The following is a 21,402-nucleotide window of genomic DNA, read 5'->3' on the forward strand; positions in this document are numbered from 1 at the left end:
GTCAGACATTTTCTAGCATCCTTTCTATGGATAATCAGTGCAAATAGCACTAGTGGGGTCAATGACTAGGGGGCATATTATCAAGGGGGTTTATCTCCGCTTTTTTGGCTTTAAAAGCCAAGAAAGCGGAGATAAAATTATCTCCCTATTACCAAGCTGTCGCTAACACCAGTTAGTGACAGCTAATAGGAGATAGCGACCATCTTGGGCCCCGCTTTGCATGTCAGTGATATTTATCACTAATGACATGCAAAGTGGGCGTGCCAAGATGTTAGCGACTGGAAACAGTCGCTAACATCACTATCTCCTATTACCAACTTTTGGAGATATTCGCGCTAAGCGCGAATATCTCCAAAAGCTAACACCTGCCCTGAGCAGTTCTTCACCATGTTATCCAATGGGAGGTGGATAACATGGCTAAGAGCATTTGCTCGATAATGCATGAATTATCGCTGACTTTTCAGCGATATTCATGCATTGCGGCCGTTTTTTATCGCATTTGCGATAAACCTTGCTAATAGCAAGGTTTATCAGCGATAAAAATCGCCGATGTGCGGCGATAATTTTTGTCTCTAAACAAGTTAGAGACAAAAATTATCGCTAGTTGTTGGTAATATGCCCCCAAGTACGCTAAATTAGATACATAAAGGTGGGGCATTGCAGAGTTCAAACTGGAGACGTATAAAACGGCAAAACGTCTGAGTGGGCACTAACATCCAGAGAAGGTCATCCCTCAGCCTCAAGAGAAGTGCAGGAGAAGTGCTGCTCCTTTTTATTATGTGCCTGCTCTAGTAGGATGGATACAGCTTCCAACTGCATAGAGTTACACCCATACCCTTACAGCCGGCTACCAATTTTCAGCCAAAATAACATAGCTTTAGCATTTAATTTTGCATTTTTCTCCAAATATTCTGGAAAGAGTCTATAGGTTCATCTAAAATCCTGGCCAAATGTGTGGGATAATCCAAGGTGCATAGGAAATAAAATGGAATGTTTGGGGATTGAGAATTCCAGTGTTCTTAAAATAAATGCACAATAAATTGAATGACATATTTGTTATTGTATCGTGTTGGCTTTTTCAGTATCCACCTCTTCCATCAACTCTAGTCTGAGATGGTTTTGATTGTTTTAAATCCATCGGGTAGTACAAGCTATGATGCATCTGAAGAACTTTGTACGTCTTCTGAGATGGGATGGGATACAACTTCAGTTAATGATTATAATAAAATTATCACATCCAAATAGCAAGAGGAAAATAAATATAATTATTTTGCACCTTCGCAAAAGGATATCATTCTTTCCACCGTAACCTGACTGATCTTCAAGGCTTCAAGCATTTTCTGGAGGTCACTGCACTCTGGATGTATTGACCTGTTCCTCGGTGGGCGCTCTAAAAAACAAGAAATCATACATGTCAATTTAGCATCTTGACCAATGTAAGGTCCCCTTTTTTTAATATATTGTATTGGTTTTTTTTTTATTTAGGTTAGCACTGATCTACACGCGGAAAAATCTTGCACATACCAAAACAGGATATACAAATCCACAAATGCTGCTTTGTTCAAAGGCTCTGCCTTTGTGTACGTAAACAATGTAGTCTAGCTAAGGGTGCATGATGTGCAGAGTAGATATTTAGGGTTGGTGCTATGTCGGTCACTATTCTCACCTTGTTCTCTGACGGAGAAATGACATTAAAACTACATAATCCACTAACATTTAGAAAAAGATAGCCCTTGGCTAGCTATATTCATGTCACAGGCTTAGTCATATTTTTGTCAATATGGCCCTAATGACACATTTGCCTTCGACGAATTTATCATGAGGAATTATTTTGAGATGAAGCTATACATTTTCCTGTTGCTCAGAGGGGACATCCCTCAGGACAACTGACTTTTATTCATAACACCCCACCAAGGCCTTCAGCGCGTGAATGTTTTCTTTTTTGCATCAGGATATCTATATTCGCGACTTTTGATGCTGGCACATTCATTTTCCAAAGGTGACTGGAGAGTGCCACGGAAGTCCCGTTTCATAGAAAGGTAACATGCAGTGCTGGAAATGGAAAATATTTACTTTGGGGAACCATAACTTAGGGGAGCAGGGGTAGCAGCAGAAAGATGGCTGAGTGCTCAAGATGTGTTTACTCATTAAATAGCTCAGAGGGTTAATGTGTTGGTTGCTGGATATTATATATATATATATATTCACTGAAAAAAACATAGGTTATAGACCATATATAGTTAGGAATTAGCATTTACAAAACCTTGAAAATTCACTGAAAAAACCATAGGTTATAGACCATATATATTTAGGAATTAGCATTTAAAAAACCTTTTTTACTCACACAAAACCATTGAAATTCCATATATAGTTAGTAGTACTAACTATATATCGCGCACCCGCAATCCACTGCTGATCATGTCACATATTACATCATTCATGACATGGTCAGTGACATCACTGATGACATCACTGATGACATCTCAAATGACATCACTGATGACATCACTGATGACTACATCCAGTGACTGTATAATTCTGTAAAGTTAAAATATGTCTTACAAATTGAATAATGAGTGGATTTATAAGTGTCTGGATGAAGGATTTAGTAGGTGCATGACTGACTGTATGACTGAGTGATTAAATGTGTCTCACAGAGTGCATGGGTTAGTGACTAAACTGTCTTAATTTGTGCATCATTATGTCTGTTGTTCAGTAAACTGCTGCATGTGTTGATCATTAGCTATATGATTAACTATATGGGTTATTGATTGGTTGCCCAAGTATTTGTATGGGAGACTGAGTGTGTGTGTTGGTGGTTGAGAGGTGTATGACTCTGTGCATACATGTGTGAGCAGTTGATTCACTAGATGTATGGCTTCAAAAGTGCATATAGAAACAACTGTATGGGCGGTTGACTGTGTGCATAAGTGTATTGGTGAGTGAATGGATATCTCAGTGCTACATGTCAAAGTAAGTGCATATGTAAAACACAGTACATGTGAGAGTTGGCATATATAAATAACTGTGCATAAGAGCCAGTGAATGTGTGAGTGGCTGTATGGATGATTGTGAACTTGTATCAGGGATTGTATAAGAGAGTAAATATGTGTTAGTATATGTTTGAATAAGTAAGGTGTGTATAACTGTATAGTTGAGGAAATGGAGGTGTGATTGATTCTTTGCATGACTGACTAGGTGAGTAAGTAACTCCATGGATGAGTGACAGTCTGTGAGTGTCTGTTTACACTGAGTGTATCTAAGGTTATATTAGAGTCTGAAGAGGTTCATCGTATTATCACATGAATGATGTCATCAGTGATGTGATCAGTAATGTCAAATGAGATGTCATCAGTGATGTCATCAGTGATGTCATTTGAGATGTCATCAGTGATGTCATCAGTGATGTCATTTGAGATGTCATCAGTGATGTCATCAGTGATGTCATTTGAGATGTCATCAGTGATGTCATCAGTGATGTCACTGACCATGTCATGAATGATGTAATATGTGACATGATCAGCAGTGGATTGCGGGTGCGCGATATATAGTTAGTACTACTAACTATATATGGAATTTCAATGGTTTTGTGTGAGTAAAAAAAGGTTTTTTAAATGCTAATTCCTAACTATATATGGTCTATAACCTATGGTTTTTTCAGTGAATTTTCAAGGTTTTGTAAATGCTAATTCCTAACTATATATGGTCTATAACCTATGGTTTTTTCAGTGAATTTCAATGGTTTTTTAATAGCAAATATCATAAGCTGTCGAATGTCAAGTACGTGGTAAGAAAAAACATTTTCGTGTTTATGCACACTGATCTGCTTTGAATGCTGCCCCCCCCCCCTCATTTCTATTAGGAGTACTCTCTCTTTGCAGATAGTGAAGGGTAGTTAACGCAGGCCTTTGCCCCCGTTGTAATCCGTCGTGCCTGCTTCTCTCTCCATTTGATTGATTGTTATCCAAGCATTTACTGTTTTAGAATTGGTTCTCTTTGGTTCATTCTCTATTTACAAACAAGCACAGAGTCGCAATACTCTGTTTAGTCTTTGCAGATAGCGAAAAATCGTGTAAAAAAACAAAAGGAATCGAGCAAAATCAGTAGGCCACTAATGGGATCTCTTTTTGACCTCGCTAAAATAGAAACATTAGGAACAACCCCTCATGACAAATACGAAACTAGTGAGATGAACTGAACTCCACACCATGATGGCTGCAAGACAGCTCGGCTCCGCCAACCCACCCCGCCCAAAATAACGATAAACGCTATGCAAATATATACAACACACCAGCAAAGTAACAGGGTAAAACATTTTATTAAACAACTATTTACATAACTATTTTAAACTTTTTGTTGCCCGATCCGGCTAGCTCAATCGATCGAGCATGAAACTCATGCACTCTGATGATTCAGATTTTTTGAAGAGTGCTTGTAACACTGTCTGAAGCCTATTTGCACTTGCTTCATCTTCACTATTCTAAAAGTAAGTGGGGGCTGTTTGAGTACGTTACTGCATTTGTAAACAATGTGATGTGGTGCCACCCTGAACCGCTTAACGGAGGCCCCCGAGGGACGGTGTGATGGCGCGGACTCGGAGGGGGCGCTTGGCTCCGGCCCCCTCCCCAAGTCGTGTTCTCCTGGTGTGGCCTGAGATCGCCCCCGACATAGGTGGCCGGCTCCCGGGATCAAGCGGAACTTTTTGCCTTTTGGTAACTCTTCCATTCTTGACTTTGTCCCACAATCCGTTTCACCTAAAGACACGCTGTAGCGGGGCGCCCCTTTACCATTTCAGTTGCCATTCCGCCCGCTTTTGCTAGACTGTGCCTCTTCCGCTATTCAGCTGTTTACCGCCCGCTCTTTCGACTACAACGTCTCGCTCACCATGTAGTTGAGTTGCTCCCGCTCTTGCGGTGCAGCGATAGGCGGCTGCCACAGGACTCTCAAAATGGCGGCCGGCTCTTCAGATTTGGGCGTGGTCCACTAAAATGGCCCTGCGACACCTTGGAACTCGGACGCTTGTCTGCTAGAGCTTGGGCTCCATTCTCGAAAGCGTCCCCTCAGCCTTGAAGATTCTACAAAAGTCTTGGGGGCCCCCGACTCCCGCAGGCTTCTGGTGGGGAGCGGCTAGCATGATTGCTCGTGGAATGGCCACGACGGAGCTACGAAATGGTGGTGCTCTCATGCTAACGCCAGCTTCAGTCTGAAACATCCAGAAACTCTGTAGACTACCAATTCGATCAGTTCCGGTAGCGCCCCAACGTGACCCGGTAGAGAAGAACTTGCCCTCCCCTCTTTGACTGATGGTTCTTGTTGCCTGTCCCTTCTGTTGTCATTTAACAGAACTATTTAGCCTGCTGAAAGGGGTTGTGTTCCGACCGCTGGTTGGTAGAGACATTTTGACTATATTCTGGACCTGCGTTGTCGCGTAATGCGTCATATGACGCGCCACGTTAGCGCATCCGGAAGTGATGAGGGGCGCGGCGCGCAGCGCGTAACGTAAGCATAACAGATCATGTAGCTTGTTAATAAAACTTTTCATTGGTTCATTTTACTTTTCTTATTCTAATGATGAAAGTCTTGGTCATATGACCTAAAAATTACGCTTTTTATTACTTTCGAACATTATTTTTTCTTAAACATATGTTATAATGTTCCAGGCTAATGTACTTTCCCGGAAAATTTACAACTGTCCTGCAAGTAAAATATATTCCTTTTTTGAGAAAAAGGGCGTTTCTTCGTCCCATGACGGAGCCGTTGAGCAAAAGAGGGTCGGCCTGCTGTCTTAGTCGCCTTTACGCCAGAATATCAGATTCTTATCGATCACTTTATGTTGCAGGAGTAGAAAACACAACAACCCGTGACCATTTATGTTTACTGCGTTCTTGCGTATTATACCTTTTACCCTTCATGTAATTCGAATGCTTTATTTCACTTGCCTTTTACTGATTCTAAAACAGTGACTATTATTAAAAACTTTACCAATGTAAATACTACTACCATGTTTTCTTTTAAAAACCTTTATTGTGAAAATGTCAGTATACAAATACGGGCCTATAACCACGTGGGCCGGCCACGGAGCAAACTGTAATCGTATATGATGAGTAGACATTTACACTGTAGAGGAACGTAACGGGCGGGCCATTAGGTTGCAAGAACTAAGGTGTCTAACAGTTGCGGAATCGGTGGACGTACATTTTATAATTAAAATACGACAGGGCCAGTTACAATAAAATTATCTAGATATACATTTGCGGGCAAGTACCATGGGTGACGTTAATTCGAACTTTCAATAGTACAGTAATCAATAACACATCAGAACTTAATATCAATAGGGATGTCGAAATATTCAATCAATTCTCGTCCCCGCCCGCCATGTGCTTCAAAACTGCATACGTATCTCGTGATTTCAATGTTCTGCAACCAGTACACAACAAGGAGTTACGACTCCCATTTATTCTGGCGCCATTTTGGGCGAGGACGGGCAGGTCCAGGATATAGTCAAAATGTCTCTACCAACCATCGACTATGATGATGTTCATATGCTGTATTTATTAGAGTAACACTCATCTGTCCACATGAAATTAATTTGCCACAATCTAAACATGTCATTTTAATCTTTCCAAAGTTCTTCTAAATATTTGGGACCGTTTCCCTTGCTTCTGATGCTGTCAGTGCCAGTTCTTTGATGAATGTACTGGCAGGTCGGGGGTTCTCCTCCAAATCTCTCTTTTATGCAGCACTATAATTAATCGGTGCCACCTCTCCATATGACGATGCATGGTATAGTTACCATAACTATATTTTTTTTCGATTCCTCTGGAGAGTACATCGTGGCAGATGAAGCGTGTAACGTACCGGGAATTTACCTTTTTTGCATGTAGAGGAAAGGAAAAAAAATTCGAGCGTCCGAGTTCTAAGGTGTCCCAGGGCCATTTTAGTGGACCAGGCCCAAATCCAAAGGACAGGCCGCCATTTTGAGAGTCCTGTTGCAGCCGCCTGTCGCTGTAGCATCAAGAGCGGCCGAAACTCTGCTGAATGGCAACTGAAACGGTAAAGGGGCGCCCCACTACAGCAGACGAGCCTCCACCTGGGAAGGCCCGTTCACGCCGCCTCCCCCCCCCCCTTCGGGCACCCCACGCCGTTATTCGGAGCAGGATTGTAGGATGGCCACACCAATGCGGCAACTTGCTAGACACCACCTCGGTGCCAACCGAATCTCAGCGCCTTGTGGTGTCTTCTATTCAGAAAATATTGTTGTGCTGCCTTCGACCTATTCGCCGCAAGTGCGCACGCAACTCAGCTGCATAGCTTGCTAGACACCACCTCGGTGCCATCCGGATCTTGGCGCGTTGCGCTGCCTTTGGCCCCATTCGCACATCGGTCCGCTACTGACGCCACCTCACAGGCCAACGGGGCGCCCCACGCCCACTTTCAGCATTGTAGGATGGCCACACCAGTGCGGCAACTTGCTAGACACCACCTCGGTGCCATCCGGATCTTGGCGCGTTGTGCTGCCTTCGGCCTATTCGCACATCAGTCCGCTACTGACGCGAACTCACAGGTCAACGAGGCGCCCCACGCCGACTTTCAGCATTATAGGATGGCCACACCAGTGCGGCAACTTGCTAGACACCACCTCGGTGCCATCCGGATCTTGGCGCGTAGTGAAGCTGCAGCAGCTGCAAATAGGCTTCAGACAGTGTTACAACCGCTGCTCAGAACTCTCAACTATGACACCACCTCGGTGCCATCCGGATCTTGGCGCGTTGCACTGCCTTTGGCCCCATTCGCACATCGGTCCGCTACTGACGCCACCTCACAGGCCAACGGGGCGCCCCACGCCCACTTTCAGCATTGTACGATGGCCACACCAGTGCGGCAACTTGCTAGACACCACCTCGGTGCCATCCGGATCTTGGCGCGTTGTGCTGCCTTCGGCCTATTCGCACATCGGTCCGCTACTGACGCTGCCTCACGTGCCAACGGATTTTCTATGCTTTTTATACCCTATGCCGCATAACAGGTCATGTGACTTGTTTATAAAACTTTTCATTGGTTCATTTTACTTTTGGTTTCCTAATGATGGAAGGCTTGATCATATGACCTAAAAATAACACTTTTCATTGGATGAAAACTTTTTTTTTCCCAAACGATGAAAGCCCCACCTTGTTTCTGGATGTTTCAGACTGAAGCTGGCGTCAGCATGAAAGCACCACCATCTCGTGGCTCCGTCGTGGTCATTCCGCGAGCAATCATGGCAGCCGCTCCCCACCGGAAGCCTGCAGGAGTCGGGGGCCCCCAAGACTTTTGTACAATCCTTAAGGCTGAGGGAACGCTTTCGAGAATGGGGTCCAAGACCTAGCAGACTAGCGTCCGATTTCCAAGGTGTCCCAGGGCCATTTCAGTGGACCAGGCCCAAAAAGGAAAGAGCCTGCCGCCATTTTGAGAGTCCTGTGGCAGCCGCCTATCGCTGCACCGCAAGAGTGGGCGCAACTCAGCTAAATGGCGGATTTTGACACAGTGGACCAAAAGCGGACGGAATGGCAACTGAAACGGTAAAGGGGCGCCCCACTACAGCAGACGAGCCTCCACCTGGGGAGGCCCGTTCATGCCGCCTCACCCCCCCCCCCCGCCGGGGCGCCCCACGCCGTTATTCGGAGGGCGGCAACTTACTGGACATCACCTTGGTGCCATCGTTCTGCTGCCTTGGAACTATTCGCACAACAGACCGCTACTGATGACCCACCCCCCGCGACGCCCCACGCCGGATACCGAAATCAGTGCGGCACCCAGGCAACATCACCTGGGTGCCGTCCAGAAATCTGGACGTTGTGCTGCGTTGGGACTATTCGCACAACCGACCGCTACTTCCTTCTTTTTCCCTAAAAATGTTTAAATGTTTTTACTGTATTTGTTTTGTTGTATATATTTATAAGTTATTAAAGTTTTATAATCCTACTACTTTGTTGGAGTGCCTTATATTTTTAATGTGACACATAATTGTAAACACTTTGATGTACAAAGAGGCATCCCTGGAATCTTCCGCTTCAGGCTCGGTCCCCTCCCCAATCACAATACAGAATGGTTTTCAAATAGTAGGAACGCGTGTGGTGTGACGGATCTCATCGGGTGTGGGCCTTGATCTACTATAACTCCTTTGAAGAGGGGTGATTCTTTACAGCTGGGGCCATAAACTACATCTGCAGGGCTAGCTGATAGCCTGGGACCGGCCTGGACAATCGGACACAGAGGAAGAGGAGTGTCAGAGGGTGCGGTAGTGAATAGGGCGAAAGGGAGGTGTCGGACAGGCACAGGGTGTGATTCTCAGGGAAAAGCAGCGCAGATGGGGGAGGTTTATTGCCCATACGTAAGACAGAGAGCGGGGGTGACCAGTGCCTGGGGGAGATGCTTGCGAGGGTGGGGAGCCATGCTAAGGATCGACAGCGTGCAGAGAGTGGGTCTGGTCAAGGAATCTAAAATGGCTGCCGTGCACGACAAAAGTGTGGCATTTGAAAAAAGGCAAGATGGCGCAGACAATGTTTATCAACACTTCCTGATTTCCTTCGAATCGAACGTTAACAGACGTTATCTCTACCACACTACCGGTCCCCCTGGGCTTAAACGCCGAGATGGTAGGGACTGCATCCCGTGGAGATAGGCCGAGACGTCACTCAGCAGAAAAAAAAGAAAAAAAAAGTCTATAAACATACAATAAGTTAAAAGTCAATCATTCTTGTTTCCTTGTAGTACGCTCCCCAGGCCCGCGGGGCCCTTTTAAAACCTCCACATCAAACCTAGGGGGTCAGGGAGGATCTACTATGCCCCCTTATGGTCATTTGCCCCTTCGCTTTGGCCTCCTCTTGTCTCTCGATCCTACCGAGAGACAAGATGGCGGCCGCTACGGACTGTTTGGAATGTTTACAGACGCCGGAGAACCAATCAGCTTCGCTTCACAAAGCTCCGTAACGCGAAAAGTACGCGAAGCGGAGCGCTGCCCGGTCCGCTGTCACAGATATATCTTTTTTTGAACGTTAATTTCTCAAAATCCACTGGAGCACATATATTGAGACATAGCAAAGGCACATCGGGCTACCAGTCCCTACAATTTTGCCAAGTTTCGTGCAAATCCATTCAGCCGTTCGGGCTAAAAGTGAGGCCAACCGCCCTATGGAAATTAACATTGGAAAAACGCGTTTTGGGACCCCCTTTTTTCCCGGCCCCCCCTTGAGGAACCCCCCCCAAATTTCCTGGGACTGTTCAGAAACAAAATGTTCCATTTTCCTGAAAATTTCTGCCAATTCCGTCCACAAACGCCAAAGTTATTAGACATAGAATTTTCAAAAATCCCATAGAGAAAAAATCCTAACTATATATACCTACTGGCGACCGCCAGTAGGTAATATATATATATATATATATTGAGCAAGCCTGCTGGGCAGGCTTGCTCACTTGCTGGGCAGGCGAAACGCGTCTGACACTTAACAGCTGAAAATAAAGGATTTAACTAAACGACATGGCGTCGACTTTCCATTCTTGAAAGAGATAGCATATATATATATATATATAGGTTTTCTGGGGGAGGTGCGGACTCGTGACATCAAGTCCAAAAGAGAGGCGGGACTCGCAATCAGAGTGATATTCCTGTGGAGGCTTTGGGCGCTGACGAAGGCACAACTGTGGAAAATGACAATGTATATGTACATAAACGGCATTCATTTGTGTTCACCCTCGCCACTGTTGAAGGTAAAGCAAAAGTCACGTAACAGTGGCCCTGCCATCTTGTCCCCTTTTAGGCCCCATCACGAACATAGATAGTAGCCATTTTGTGCGTTATGACCCCTCTGCCCACTGCCAATAACCTGCGTCTCTCGCTCTCTCCCCCACTCCCCAGCCTCGCGAGTATTTCCCCGCGCCCCGACAGCCCCCGGTCTCTCCTGCTCGGGCCATAAACGCACCTCTAAACACGACACTGTCTCCATGCTGAACCCCTGCCCTCTCGCTCTTTCATCCTACCCACAGAACAGGCCCTTTTTGGTAAACTCTTCCTCCCTGCCCGATTGCCCGGCCTGATCCCAGGCCATCACCTAGTTCAACAGATGCAGTTTATTGCCCCTACAGTAGGATCTCGCCTCACATCAGAGGAACGGTGATTAATCAAGGCCTTCACACCCCTAGATCTGACCGACACCCCTGCATTCCTCCCAGGAACACCCTTCCTCTCTTCTGATGACCCCCCCCGGCTACACCTGGCCTCTCAACCCAGTCCCATGTCATAAACCTCGGTCTCGTGGATGTACCCCCCCAGCCCCGCATAGCGGAACGTGATCTTATCGCCTGCCCAACCTTAGATCCGACCACCCTTGCCCTCGTGTCCGGTTGGAATGTCCGGCTGCAGATTACGATCACATGTTACATTTGGGAGGGGGAAACAACATCAGAGCGACCGGTATGGGAATAGGCCTGAAGCTGGGATTCCAAACATGCCTTTTCGTACTTCAAAGTGTCTTTATTACAATAAGGAATGTTTGTACATCATAAACCTGTGTATAAAAGACAGAGCCGTAGAGAAACTTGTTAGAGCACCTCGAGAAGATACCCTGTTGTCTGATTTGACGTGTTCTGTTCCGTCGGAAATAAACTCCTGCTTCCTGCCTTCCAGTCTCCAGCGCCTGCCTCTTTATTTGGTAATCGTGAGTTGGGTGAGAAGCGGCTAACGCCGGGCAAACCTAGAAAAGGGGTATAACGACCTGATCTGCCTGAACCCTTTTTCATCAATTGGCGTCCCAAACGTGGGGCCCATCAGCGACACGTGGATCCAGTGAGAGAGGTCCCAACGACAGAGTGAACGACTGCAACGATCGGGAAGAGCTCCTGCCCGATAGACCCTTGTCTGGCAGCCGATCATCCGAACTTCACTGGTTCCGAACAGACCTCTCTCGAGTGATCTACGGTCCTGACTGGGAACCATCAGGAGTGCCACAGCAATTACGGAGAATAGAGGACGATCGGGCGCTGGAAACGGAAGACGGGAAACTGCTCATACGGTCCGGGTAAGGTCGTGTAAACACGACAAATTGCGAATTTATTGTTTGATTGTCATTGGAAAATACTAGTATTACGCATTTTGATTGTTTTGTCCTGAGAGATTCTCTGTCTACAAACGGGGAAGGATAGGAGTATTCTCCCTTTGCAGATAGTGAAGGGTGGGTAGCGCAGGCTTTTGCCCCCGTTGTAACCCGTCGCGCCTATTTTCCTCTCCATTTGATTGATTGTTATCCAAGCATTTATTGTTTTGGAATTGGTTCTCTTTGGATCATTCTCTATTTGCAAACAAGCACAGAGTCGCCATACTCTGTTTAGTCTTTGCAGATAGTGAAGGATAGGTAACGCAGGCCTTTGCCCCCGTTGTAATCCGTCGTGCCTATTTTTATCCCCCACTGATTGATTGTTTGACCGAACATTGAGCGTTCGGAATTGGTTCTCGGAAAGGATCTTCTCTGCCTACAAACAGAGAGGAACAGGAAGATCTCTCTCTTTGCAGATAGTGAAGGGTAGGTAGCGCAGGCTTTTGCCCCCGTTGTAACCCGTCGCGCCTATTTTATTCCTCATTTGATTGATTGATTGTTTGTCCGAACTTGACTGTTTGGAATTGGTTCTCTCTTTGGGTATTCCCTATTTGCGAATACTGTAGAATAGAAATTTTCTATCTAGTCTCCGCAAAGTAGTGAAGGATAGGTAATGCTGACTTTTGTCCCCGTTGAAACCCGTCATGCCTATCTCCTCCCCATTGCTCAGTAGTTGGTTCAGCCCGGACCATTTATTAGAGGTAGACCACCTGGCTCCACCGGAGGACACCCCTAATAAAAAGGACATATATAAAGAAAAATGCGGATTAGCCGCTGTATCGTGCTAGCAAATGAAGGAACATAAAAATCGTTAGGAAAAACAAAAGGAATCGAGTAAAATCAGTAGGCCACTGATGAGAACTCTTTTCGACCTCACTGAAATGGAAGCATTAGGAACAACCCCTCAGGAAATATGAAACTAGTGAGGAAAGCCGAACTCAACACCATGACGACTGCAAGACAGCTCGGCTCCACCGCCGACCGCCCAATTAACGACAAACCCTAGGCAAATATTAGAAATATACAACACTATAGCAAAGTGACAGGTTAAAACGTTTTTATTTTTTTTTTAACAAAAATATTAAACAACTATTTACATGGCAAACGGCTGCAACAACAAACCCACAATGCATTTCGCCGTCTGCTTGACGCCGTTCCTGTCCCTCCTTCCCCAAAGTAGCCATGTTGGGCTACTTTGGGCTACTTTCTAGTAGGTTTTTGGGCGTCAGAAAGTCTACAAAAGCCGTCAGTGGCGGCCTGGGGTGGAAGACCATTACGCGAATAGTCCGGAGACGACACCCCGTGCCAAGGCCTGTCCCCAGGATGTCCGGAGGTGGCGCGGATGACCCCCCCTTTCCCCCTCCGGGTAGGGGGTCGCCTCCAACACTCAGCTTGCCATCAGCCGGAGAAGCCGTGGGGTGAATGGCCCGGCCCGGAATGTCCTGGTCTTCCCATTCTCTTCTTCTTCCGGCGCCTTGCAGGCCACGGGGCGGGGGTGTCTTGCTTATGCCTCCGACCCCCCCCTCTCTTCTTCATCGCCTGGTCCGGCCATAACAAATGTCAGCGAGACGCCGTGGGGTGCACTGGGAGGGAGAGGCGGCACAGACGAGCCTCTCCCGCCTCCCCAGGTGGAGGCCCCTCAGCTGCACCCCCAACGCTCCACGCACCCGGCAAAGGGTTCGTCCACTCTTGCGGTGCAGCGACGCTCCACTCACCCAGCAGGGTCTCGTCCACTGTGGCGGTGCAACGACGCCTCGCCCGGCGGGCTGGAGTCCGTCTGCTCATTTGACCCAGTGACTGCCGGTAACTGCAGAACTCCTAAAAATGGCGGTCGACTTTGCAGGAATGGGCCTGGCGTGAAAAGTTGGCCAGGTCGCCTGTCAACCAGAAAATGGGCCCTCGTCCAGATGCGTTCTCCTCAGCTTTGAAGATTCTACGAGAACTGCGGAGGGCCCTCGACCTCCGCGGGCCCCCGACCGCCCCCCGATGGGAAATGGCTGCCATGATTGCCCGCAGAACGACCAAGACGTAGCCACGAGACGTTGGCGCTCTCATGCTGACGCCAGCCTCAGTTTGAATGACCAAAAATCCTGCAGACTACTGATTTGATCAGTTCCTGTGGAACACCAGTATGACCCGGTAGGAAAGATTGTTGCCCCCCCCCTTTTCTTTGATTGATGGTTCATGTCACCGATCCCTTCTGTTGCCCCTTAACGGAACTTCTGGACTGCCGAAAGAGATTCTGGTCCAACCCCCAGTTGGTGGAGACATTTTGACTATACTTGGACCCGCCTGACCCCACCCAAAATGGCGCCGGTACAAACGAAACTCGCAACTCCCCGTTGTGTTCCGGATGCTCAGACTTGATATCATGAGATATGTATGCAGTTTTTGAAGCACATGGCAGGAGGGGATGAGTATTGCTTGAACATTCGGACAATGAATTGATATTAAGTTCTGACGCATCATTGATTACAGTATTATTGAAAGTTCGAATTTTTTTGACACTGATGATACTTGCCCACAATGAATTTTCGATATGATTTTATTGCACTTATCGTACCTTGATGAAATAAAACGACCACCGACTCAGTTATATTTTCCTTAAATAAATATGCCCTCATGTACAGTTCCAGTCTGCTCCGTGGCTGGCCCACGTGGTTGTAGGCCTGCATTTGTACGTAAACATTTTTTAAATAAAGATTTTGTGAAAAACAAAAATAGTCGTAGCTCTTGGATTGGTAAGTTCGAATACATAGCCATTGTTTCCGATCTACGTAAAATACATGCGAAATAAAGCAAGTCGATTACTGAAAGGTTAAAAAGCAAAGTACCCAGAAATATTGAAAATGTGAATGGTCCAAGTTTGTTGCGTGTGTTTTTTTACTTTTGTGCAACGTAAGGCAATCGACAAAGGTCCCGGTGTTCTGTTTTACTTTGTATGTCACATATCTCAGGGAAATTGTTTCAGATGCCCCTAAACCAGACCCGGTACCACTGTAGACCACCCCGCCTCCTCAAAGGAGAACACGAGTTCACCCCACTTTACACTGACTGCCCTTTTGTTTCGACACCCCCCCAACACAAGATCCGCAATACCACACGTGGGCAGTCTATGCAATGTGCAGTCCATCCATGATTATGCCTCCCGCACTGCCAGTCCCTCTGGGCTTAAAACGCAGAGATGGAAGGGACTGCACCCGGCGGAGATAGGTCGAATACGTGGTAAGTAAAAGCCTTTTGGGTTTATGCGCGCGGATGTGCCTTAAAACGCTGCCCCCACCCCTTCTTTTTCCCCTTCTTTCTGCAGGTCACATCGGAACATCGACTAAAGAATGGAGAAGACCTAAGCAACACGCCATGGTTCCGCGGGGACAAGTGATACATTATCCATGGGGACTGCCCCATAGGACGTGACGACTTTGGGTGATATGAATGCACGCGTGTATGACCGGATGTGTATAACTCGACTGGATATACGTTGCACGCATTGACTCGATAAGAGAGGTGTTTTCGTACGACTTGAGTGATGAACGAACGACCGGTGGAATGGGGAAAAAGGGGGTCTGAGCATGGCACCTATACACGACGAACAATGCAACCATGAATGACGTGCACCTACGAGTAGGTTCATACGGTAACTAAGTAGGGGAAGGTTCAGGACTATTCCAGGGTGAGGTTTACCCAAGTACCCTCCTCCTGGAAGACTAAGAAAATTGTCAAATGTCTAAGATTTACCACCTCCCACTTGCACCCTCATAGACGTGAAACTCGAAACTGCCCATTGTTCCCCCGACTGACACCCCCCCCGTTGCCTCAGCTTGGATGCCCATTCGCTAAAAGCGATCCTAAGATCCCACCGTAAGTACTAGCTCGATCAGGTTAGTTCCCGAACAATTGACGAAAGTGTAAATATTTGCAACAGAGGCCAACTGCAAAAGACAGCCAGGCGAGTTAAATAGGATACTAAGGATGCGCAGCATGCAGGAGGACATTTTTTGGCCAAGTACTGTTCTATGTTTTGTCTTGAGTTCTGCATATAATCCATGTACCCCCGCCTGAATTCATGTGTACGTAGTATATGGATTTACGTTGTCCCTCAGTCTGTGTTTCTATATAACGTGACCCTACTGTTTCGTGTTGTGTGCGCATTAAATGGCCTATTACTGTACGCGTCTCTCTCTCTCTCTTTTTCTCTCTCTTCATGTTGTATGTGTACCGAATAGATCATTTAAAATGCGGACGACTCTCCCTCCGAGGGTCCCCCTGTTCCCTCTTCCTTTGTGTGGTAACGTTGTGCCCCGCCGGCACGAGCCTAATTGGTTTTCGAACACAAAGGTGTTTGGCAAATTGACAGAAACTAAAACAATTGAAATTTGCCATATTACTACCTCTCCTTTCTGTAAAATGATGGAACTTGAATTGGCTATGAAGGAAAGGACAGGTTAGACGACTGAAGTCCCCTAATCTGGCCTTCTTACAGGAGGACTATATGTCAGTGGCTTTCTGTTCTCAGCTTGTTAGAAACAATGCCCAGATTGCCCCACCCCTCTGCGCCCAAGTACGGATGTACAAACGTCCCCGTTTTCTCCCGAATGACCCCAGCTCCATACCACGAAGTATAACGGATGACCCCGATTAACTGTTGCCCCCCCCCCGAGAAAAGAATGTTTAGCCACTATCCCCCTCTCTCATGGTGATAGAAGACTGCCAGGGCTAGGGTCAGAAAGCCACATACGTCATGAATGAACGCCAAATAGACTTAGTGCAAACTCAGTAGACATGCCTGTATACATGCTCCACAGTGATAACTCCTGACCGTGACCGATGAAACGTACCCCCAACTACCTAGACCTGGGACGGAATTGAAATGTATAAATGCCTTCTCTTGCCAGTTCGCTAAAACCTGTTTTGTACCCATTCAAGGATACACAGTCACCGGAGGAGAGGGGCCGGACGTGACGCTCAGCCTGGCCACAGATCATGAGGCGCGTGTGACCTCGACCTAAGATGGAGCCGCAGAGCAACGGGACGCGGGACGATGCACCACTCTCAAACGCAGAAAATGAAGGAACGGAGGGCTGCTTTGAAGCCCTCTACTTGTTGACCCACGCGTGCCAGAAGTCCCCGCCCCTTTGAGCCCGATTGATGGACCTGCCTGCGCATCACCCTTTGCTCCCTTGGTTTGTCCCAAAGATCTGGTCCCACTCCGCCCTCTCTTCCCCCGATTACCCGACAAAACCTCTCGCTTTTCCTTTTTCACGTGGATTTTGACTCAGAGAAAGAAATGCAGGTGCCCAGCATGAGGCACCCTTAAAGGAGATTAGTTAAGGAACAGGACTGTGGCCTAACAGCAAAGGACAGGTCACACCCTGCGACGGGTAAAGAACGACCCGAGCTGGACCTATAGCTCCACCGCCGGTACTCAACAGCGCCAACGGAAGAATACGAACTACCAGAGCCTACCAGTGATGGCTCACGACTAAAAAGACACTGTGGCGAAGACCCCCCCCCTTTTCTGAACTTTCTACCCCCCTTGGACTAATTACTTGTATTGGACTAAATTCCTCCCTCAACCACTTTTGCCTGTAAAATGTTTCATCGGTCATTTTTTTAAATACGACAAATGTAAATTTATATGTATTCCACCTCGTATGTCACATCAACTGCACGCGATTATATGCAAATCCACCAGTATTGACAAACGCTATTCCATTGACAACACACGACTATATGTACACCCCGTCAGCTAGGATAAACAAGCAAATGACCTAACTTATGTTAAAAAGCGGCGACTGTGGAAAATGACAATGTATATGTACATAAGCGGCGTTCATTTGTGTTCACCCTCGCCACTGTTGAAGGTAAAGCAAAAGTCACGTAACAGTGGCCCTGCCATCTTGTCCCCTTTTAGGCCCCATCACGAACATAGATAGTAGCCATTTTGTGCGTTATGACCCCTCTGCCCACTGCCAATAACCTGCGTCTCTCGCTCTCTCCCCCACTCCCCAGCCTTGCGAGTATTCCCCCGCACCCCGACAGCCCCCGGTCTCTCCTGCTCGGGCCATAAACGCACCTCTAAACACGACCCTGTCTCCGTGCTGAACCCCTGCCCCCTCGCTCTTTCATCCTACCCACAGAACAGGCCCTTTTTGGTAAACTCTTCCTCCCTGCCCGATTGCCCGGCCTGATCCCAGGCCATCACCTAGTTCAACAGATGCAGTTTATTGCCCCTACAGTAGGATCTCGCCTCACATCAGAGGAACGGTGATTAATCAAGGCCTTCACACCCCTAGATCTGACCGACACCCCTGCATTCCTCCCAGGAACACCCTTCCTCTCTTCTGATGACCCCCCCCCGGCTACACCTGGCCTCTCAACCCAGTCCCATGTCATAAACCTCGGTCTCGTGGATGTACCCCCCCCCCGGCCCCGCATAGCGGAATGTGATCTTATCGCCTGCCCAACCTTAGGTCCGACCACCCCTCTTGCCCTCGTGTCCGGTTGGAATGTCCGGCTGCAGATTTCGATCACATGTTACATTTGGGAGGGGGAAACAACATCAGAGCGACCGGTATGGGAATAGGCCTGAAGCTGGGATTCCAAACATGCCTTTTCGTACTTCAAAGTGTCTTTATTACAATAAGGAATGTTTGTACATCATAAACCTGTGTATAAAAGACAGAGCCGTAGAGAAACTTGTTAGAGCACCTCGAGAAGATACCCTGTTGTCTGATTTGACGTGTTCTGTTCCGTCGGAAATAAACTCCTGTTTCCTGCCTTCCAGTCTCCAGCGCATGCCTCTTTATTTGGTAATCGTGAGTTGGGTGAGAAGCGGCTAACGCCGGGCAAACCTAGAAAAGGGGTATAACGACCTGATCTGCCTGAACCCTTTTTCATCACAACATCAGCCAGAAATGCATCCGCCAATTTCCTGAATAAAGCCTCCAAATATATCCCCTTGGGTCTCTGTTTTCTCTTTTATCGGAAGGAGCCTGCTCTGCATATATATATATATATATATATATATATGCACCAAACAATTCCCACCACTTCCGGCGTGCGGCGAGGAAGGAACTCAAACCACCACAGCAAGTCAGGCAAGATACAGATTTTATTTGCGTTTCTTCTCCAGCCTGCAACGACGCGTTTAGGGCTTCAAGAGCCCTTGATCACATTCAGCAAATATCGCGACCGTTATAGTTTTATACGTTTTTTCAACATCAAATGTACACACCCCCTACACCGCATGGTCAGTAGGTCACATGATTAATAAACATGAAGAAAAGACTATCACACGGATCTACGTCTTTCTCAGGTTAATTTACAAAAACTTAATTAAAAGTACCATTATACTAACTGCTTAAATGCAGGTTTTAACAATTCTATGGCATAGTGGTCTTATAATTTACAAATGTAAGGCCATCTGATATATGACATCAGGTTTAAAATGACAGGTTAAATCCATTTATGAAATTATTACCCACTATGGGTCATTTTATACAGCCTGAAAGAGATGTTATTTAGACCAACATGTGCCATATAAGAATTACATCCTGTGATCATGTATTTAAAATGATATATATATATCAAGCACCAACGTTGGCTTCTGCCCAAGCCTCTCGTACGGCGGGCACATGGCAGGGGTAGCCTCCCCCTAAAGTACGAACACACCGTTACCAATGCTGGTCCCCTTCGATCCAGGAAAAACGACGACACTGGAGCCGTGGCCTCTATTTAAAGTGCGGATTTATTTAAGACACAATCTTCCAAGGCGTTTCGGAGTATAACACACTCCTTCACAGGCAAGATACTGTGTTTCACGTGATTTGCACTTTATTCGTCTTCACGGAAACACAGTCTCTTGCCCGTGAAGAAGGAGTGTGTTATACTCCGAAACGCGTCGGAGGATTGTGTCATATATTTTGATTTTTCTAACACATTTTATTGGTTTTGTATTTAAGGGTCCCAACATGGCCTACATAATAAGGAAAATGCACGAGCGAATAAATGATATAAACAACATATATCTATGTTTAATGGGGATATCGGGTAATACGAGGTGAAGTCATGCGCCGGGCAGCCTGGTATGGGGAAAACCACGATCTCTGTGTGGCGCCAGTCCAGCGGCATGACCGTTTCAGCTGTCACAGACATGACCACTCACAGGAGGGGATCCCAGAGTTTTGGCAAGTAAGCTTTAAAGAATTTACAAGGGAACCCATTGGGCACAGGAACTTTAACTGGGGCTAATTTGGCCACAGCAGCTGATTGTTCCTCCCCTGTGAACACAGCATCTAAAGATTCACGGGCCATCGAGGAAAGAGCCCGGAACTCCTCTATCTACATCATGGACCGCACCTCCCTCCTAGAATAGACCCCCTCAAAATGGAAAGCAAGTCTATAGGCTATCCCTCCGAGGTATGTAAGTAGTGCACAAGACTCATCCCTAATTAAGGGAAAGGGGTGATCAGGGGATATCCTGACAAAGTCTGTAAATATTTGACTTAACTTCTCCCCCATTGATAGATACGGCTCTTGTTTGCTTGCCTCGCCAATCGCGCCTTACCCATCAGGGCCAGGTGGTACTGTTGCTGTTCTAGACCAAACTGTCAACACGCAAGGCAGCCATCCTGCTGGCGTGCCAGCAGTACGGTTCTGTTATCCTGGCCATGAGGTCCACCAGGTCTTCCATTTTACGCTGTTTCTCCCCTGCATAAAAGCTAATGTCTGCCCCCACAACATGGGTTTCAGGCCCTCTCATAACGTCTGAGGGACCCACCTGGAGACCGAGGACTACAGGAGAGTGATCTGACAGTCCTCTGGGCAGCACAGTAATATCAGACACTCTGTGTAGGTGGTTATGTGGGACCAGAAAACAATCAAGTCCTGAGTATGAGACGTGGGCAGCCGAGAAGAATGTGTTACCCCCCCCCGATGTGGTGTGGTGAGCTCTTCATACATCTGCAAAACCCAATGCTCCTATCAAAGAAGATAAATGTGTTGCGCCTGTTTCTCGAGGTTGTTCCTGGGGGGGAAGCACACCCTATCTAGTGACAGGGCCACAACTCTGTTCCAATCACTTCCCCAACACTACAAGTCGGTCCAGCAATTCACCCAAGAGTCCCGTCATTAATTCAATAAAAGATTGTCTGAGTGGGGGGGAGGTTGGACTTAGACACTTAAAAAGTGTAAGAGATTCACCATACAGTGTGCCCGCAATGGCGGAGTATCTGCCATACCAATCTGTCCATGTCTTGGTGTTTTGAAATGG

General features: G+C 46.9%; 1 protein-coding gene across 2 annotated transcripts in view; it reads right to left on the minus strand.

Annotated features, from left to right (window-relative positions):
- LOC144821810 (uncharacterized) overlaps positions 1 to 21,402 on the minus strand; it is a 336,838-nt gene that overhangs the window by 59,234 nt on the left and 256,202 nt on the right. For both annotated transcript variants that reach the window (XM_078678984.1, XM_078678985.1), the window contains exon 6: positions 1,277 to 1,390. In XM_078678984.1, coding sequence (XP_078535110.1) covers positions 1,277 to 1,390 — 114 coding nt within the window. The remainder of the gene's footprint in view (positions 1 to 1,276; positions 1,391 to 21,402) is intronic.

The sequence above is a fragment of the Lissotriton helveticus genome, chromosome 2_2 (genome assembly GCF_964261635.1).
Source record: "Lissotriton helveticus chromosome 2_2, aLisHel1.1, whole genome shotgun sequence".
Lineage (NCBI taxonomy): Eukaryota > Metazoa > Chordata > Amphibia > Caudata > Salamandridae > Lissotriton > Lissotriton helveticus.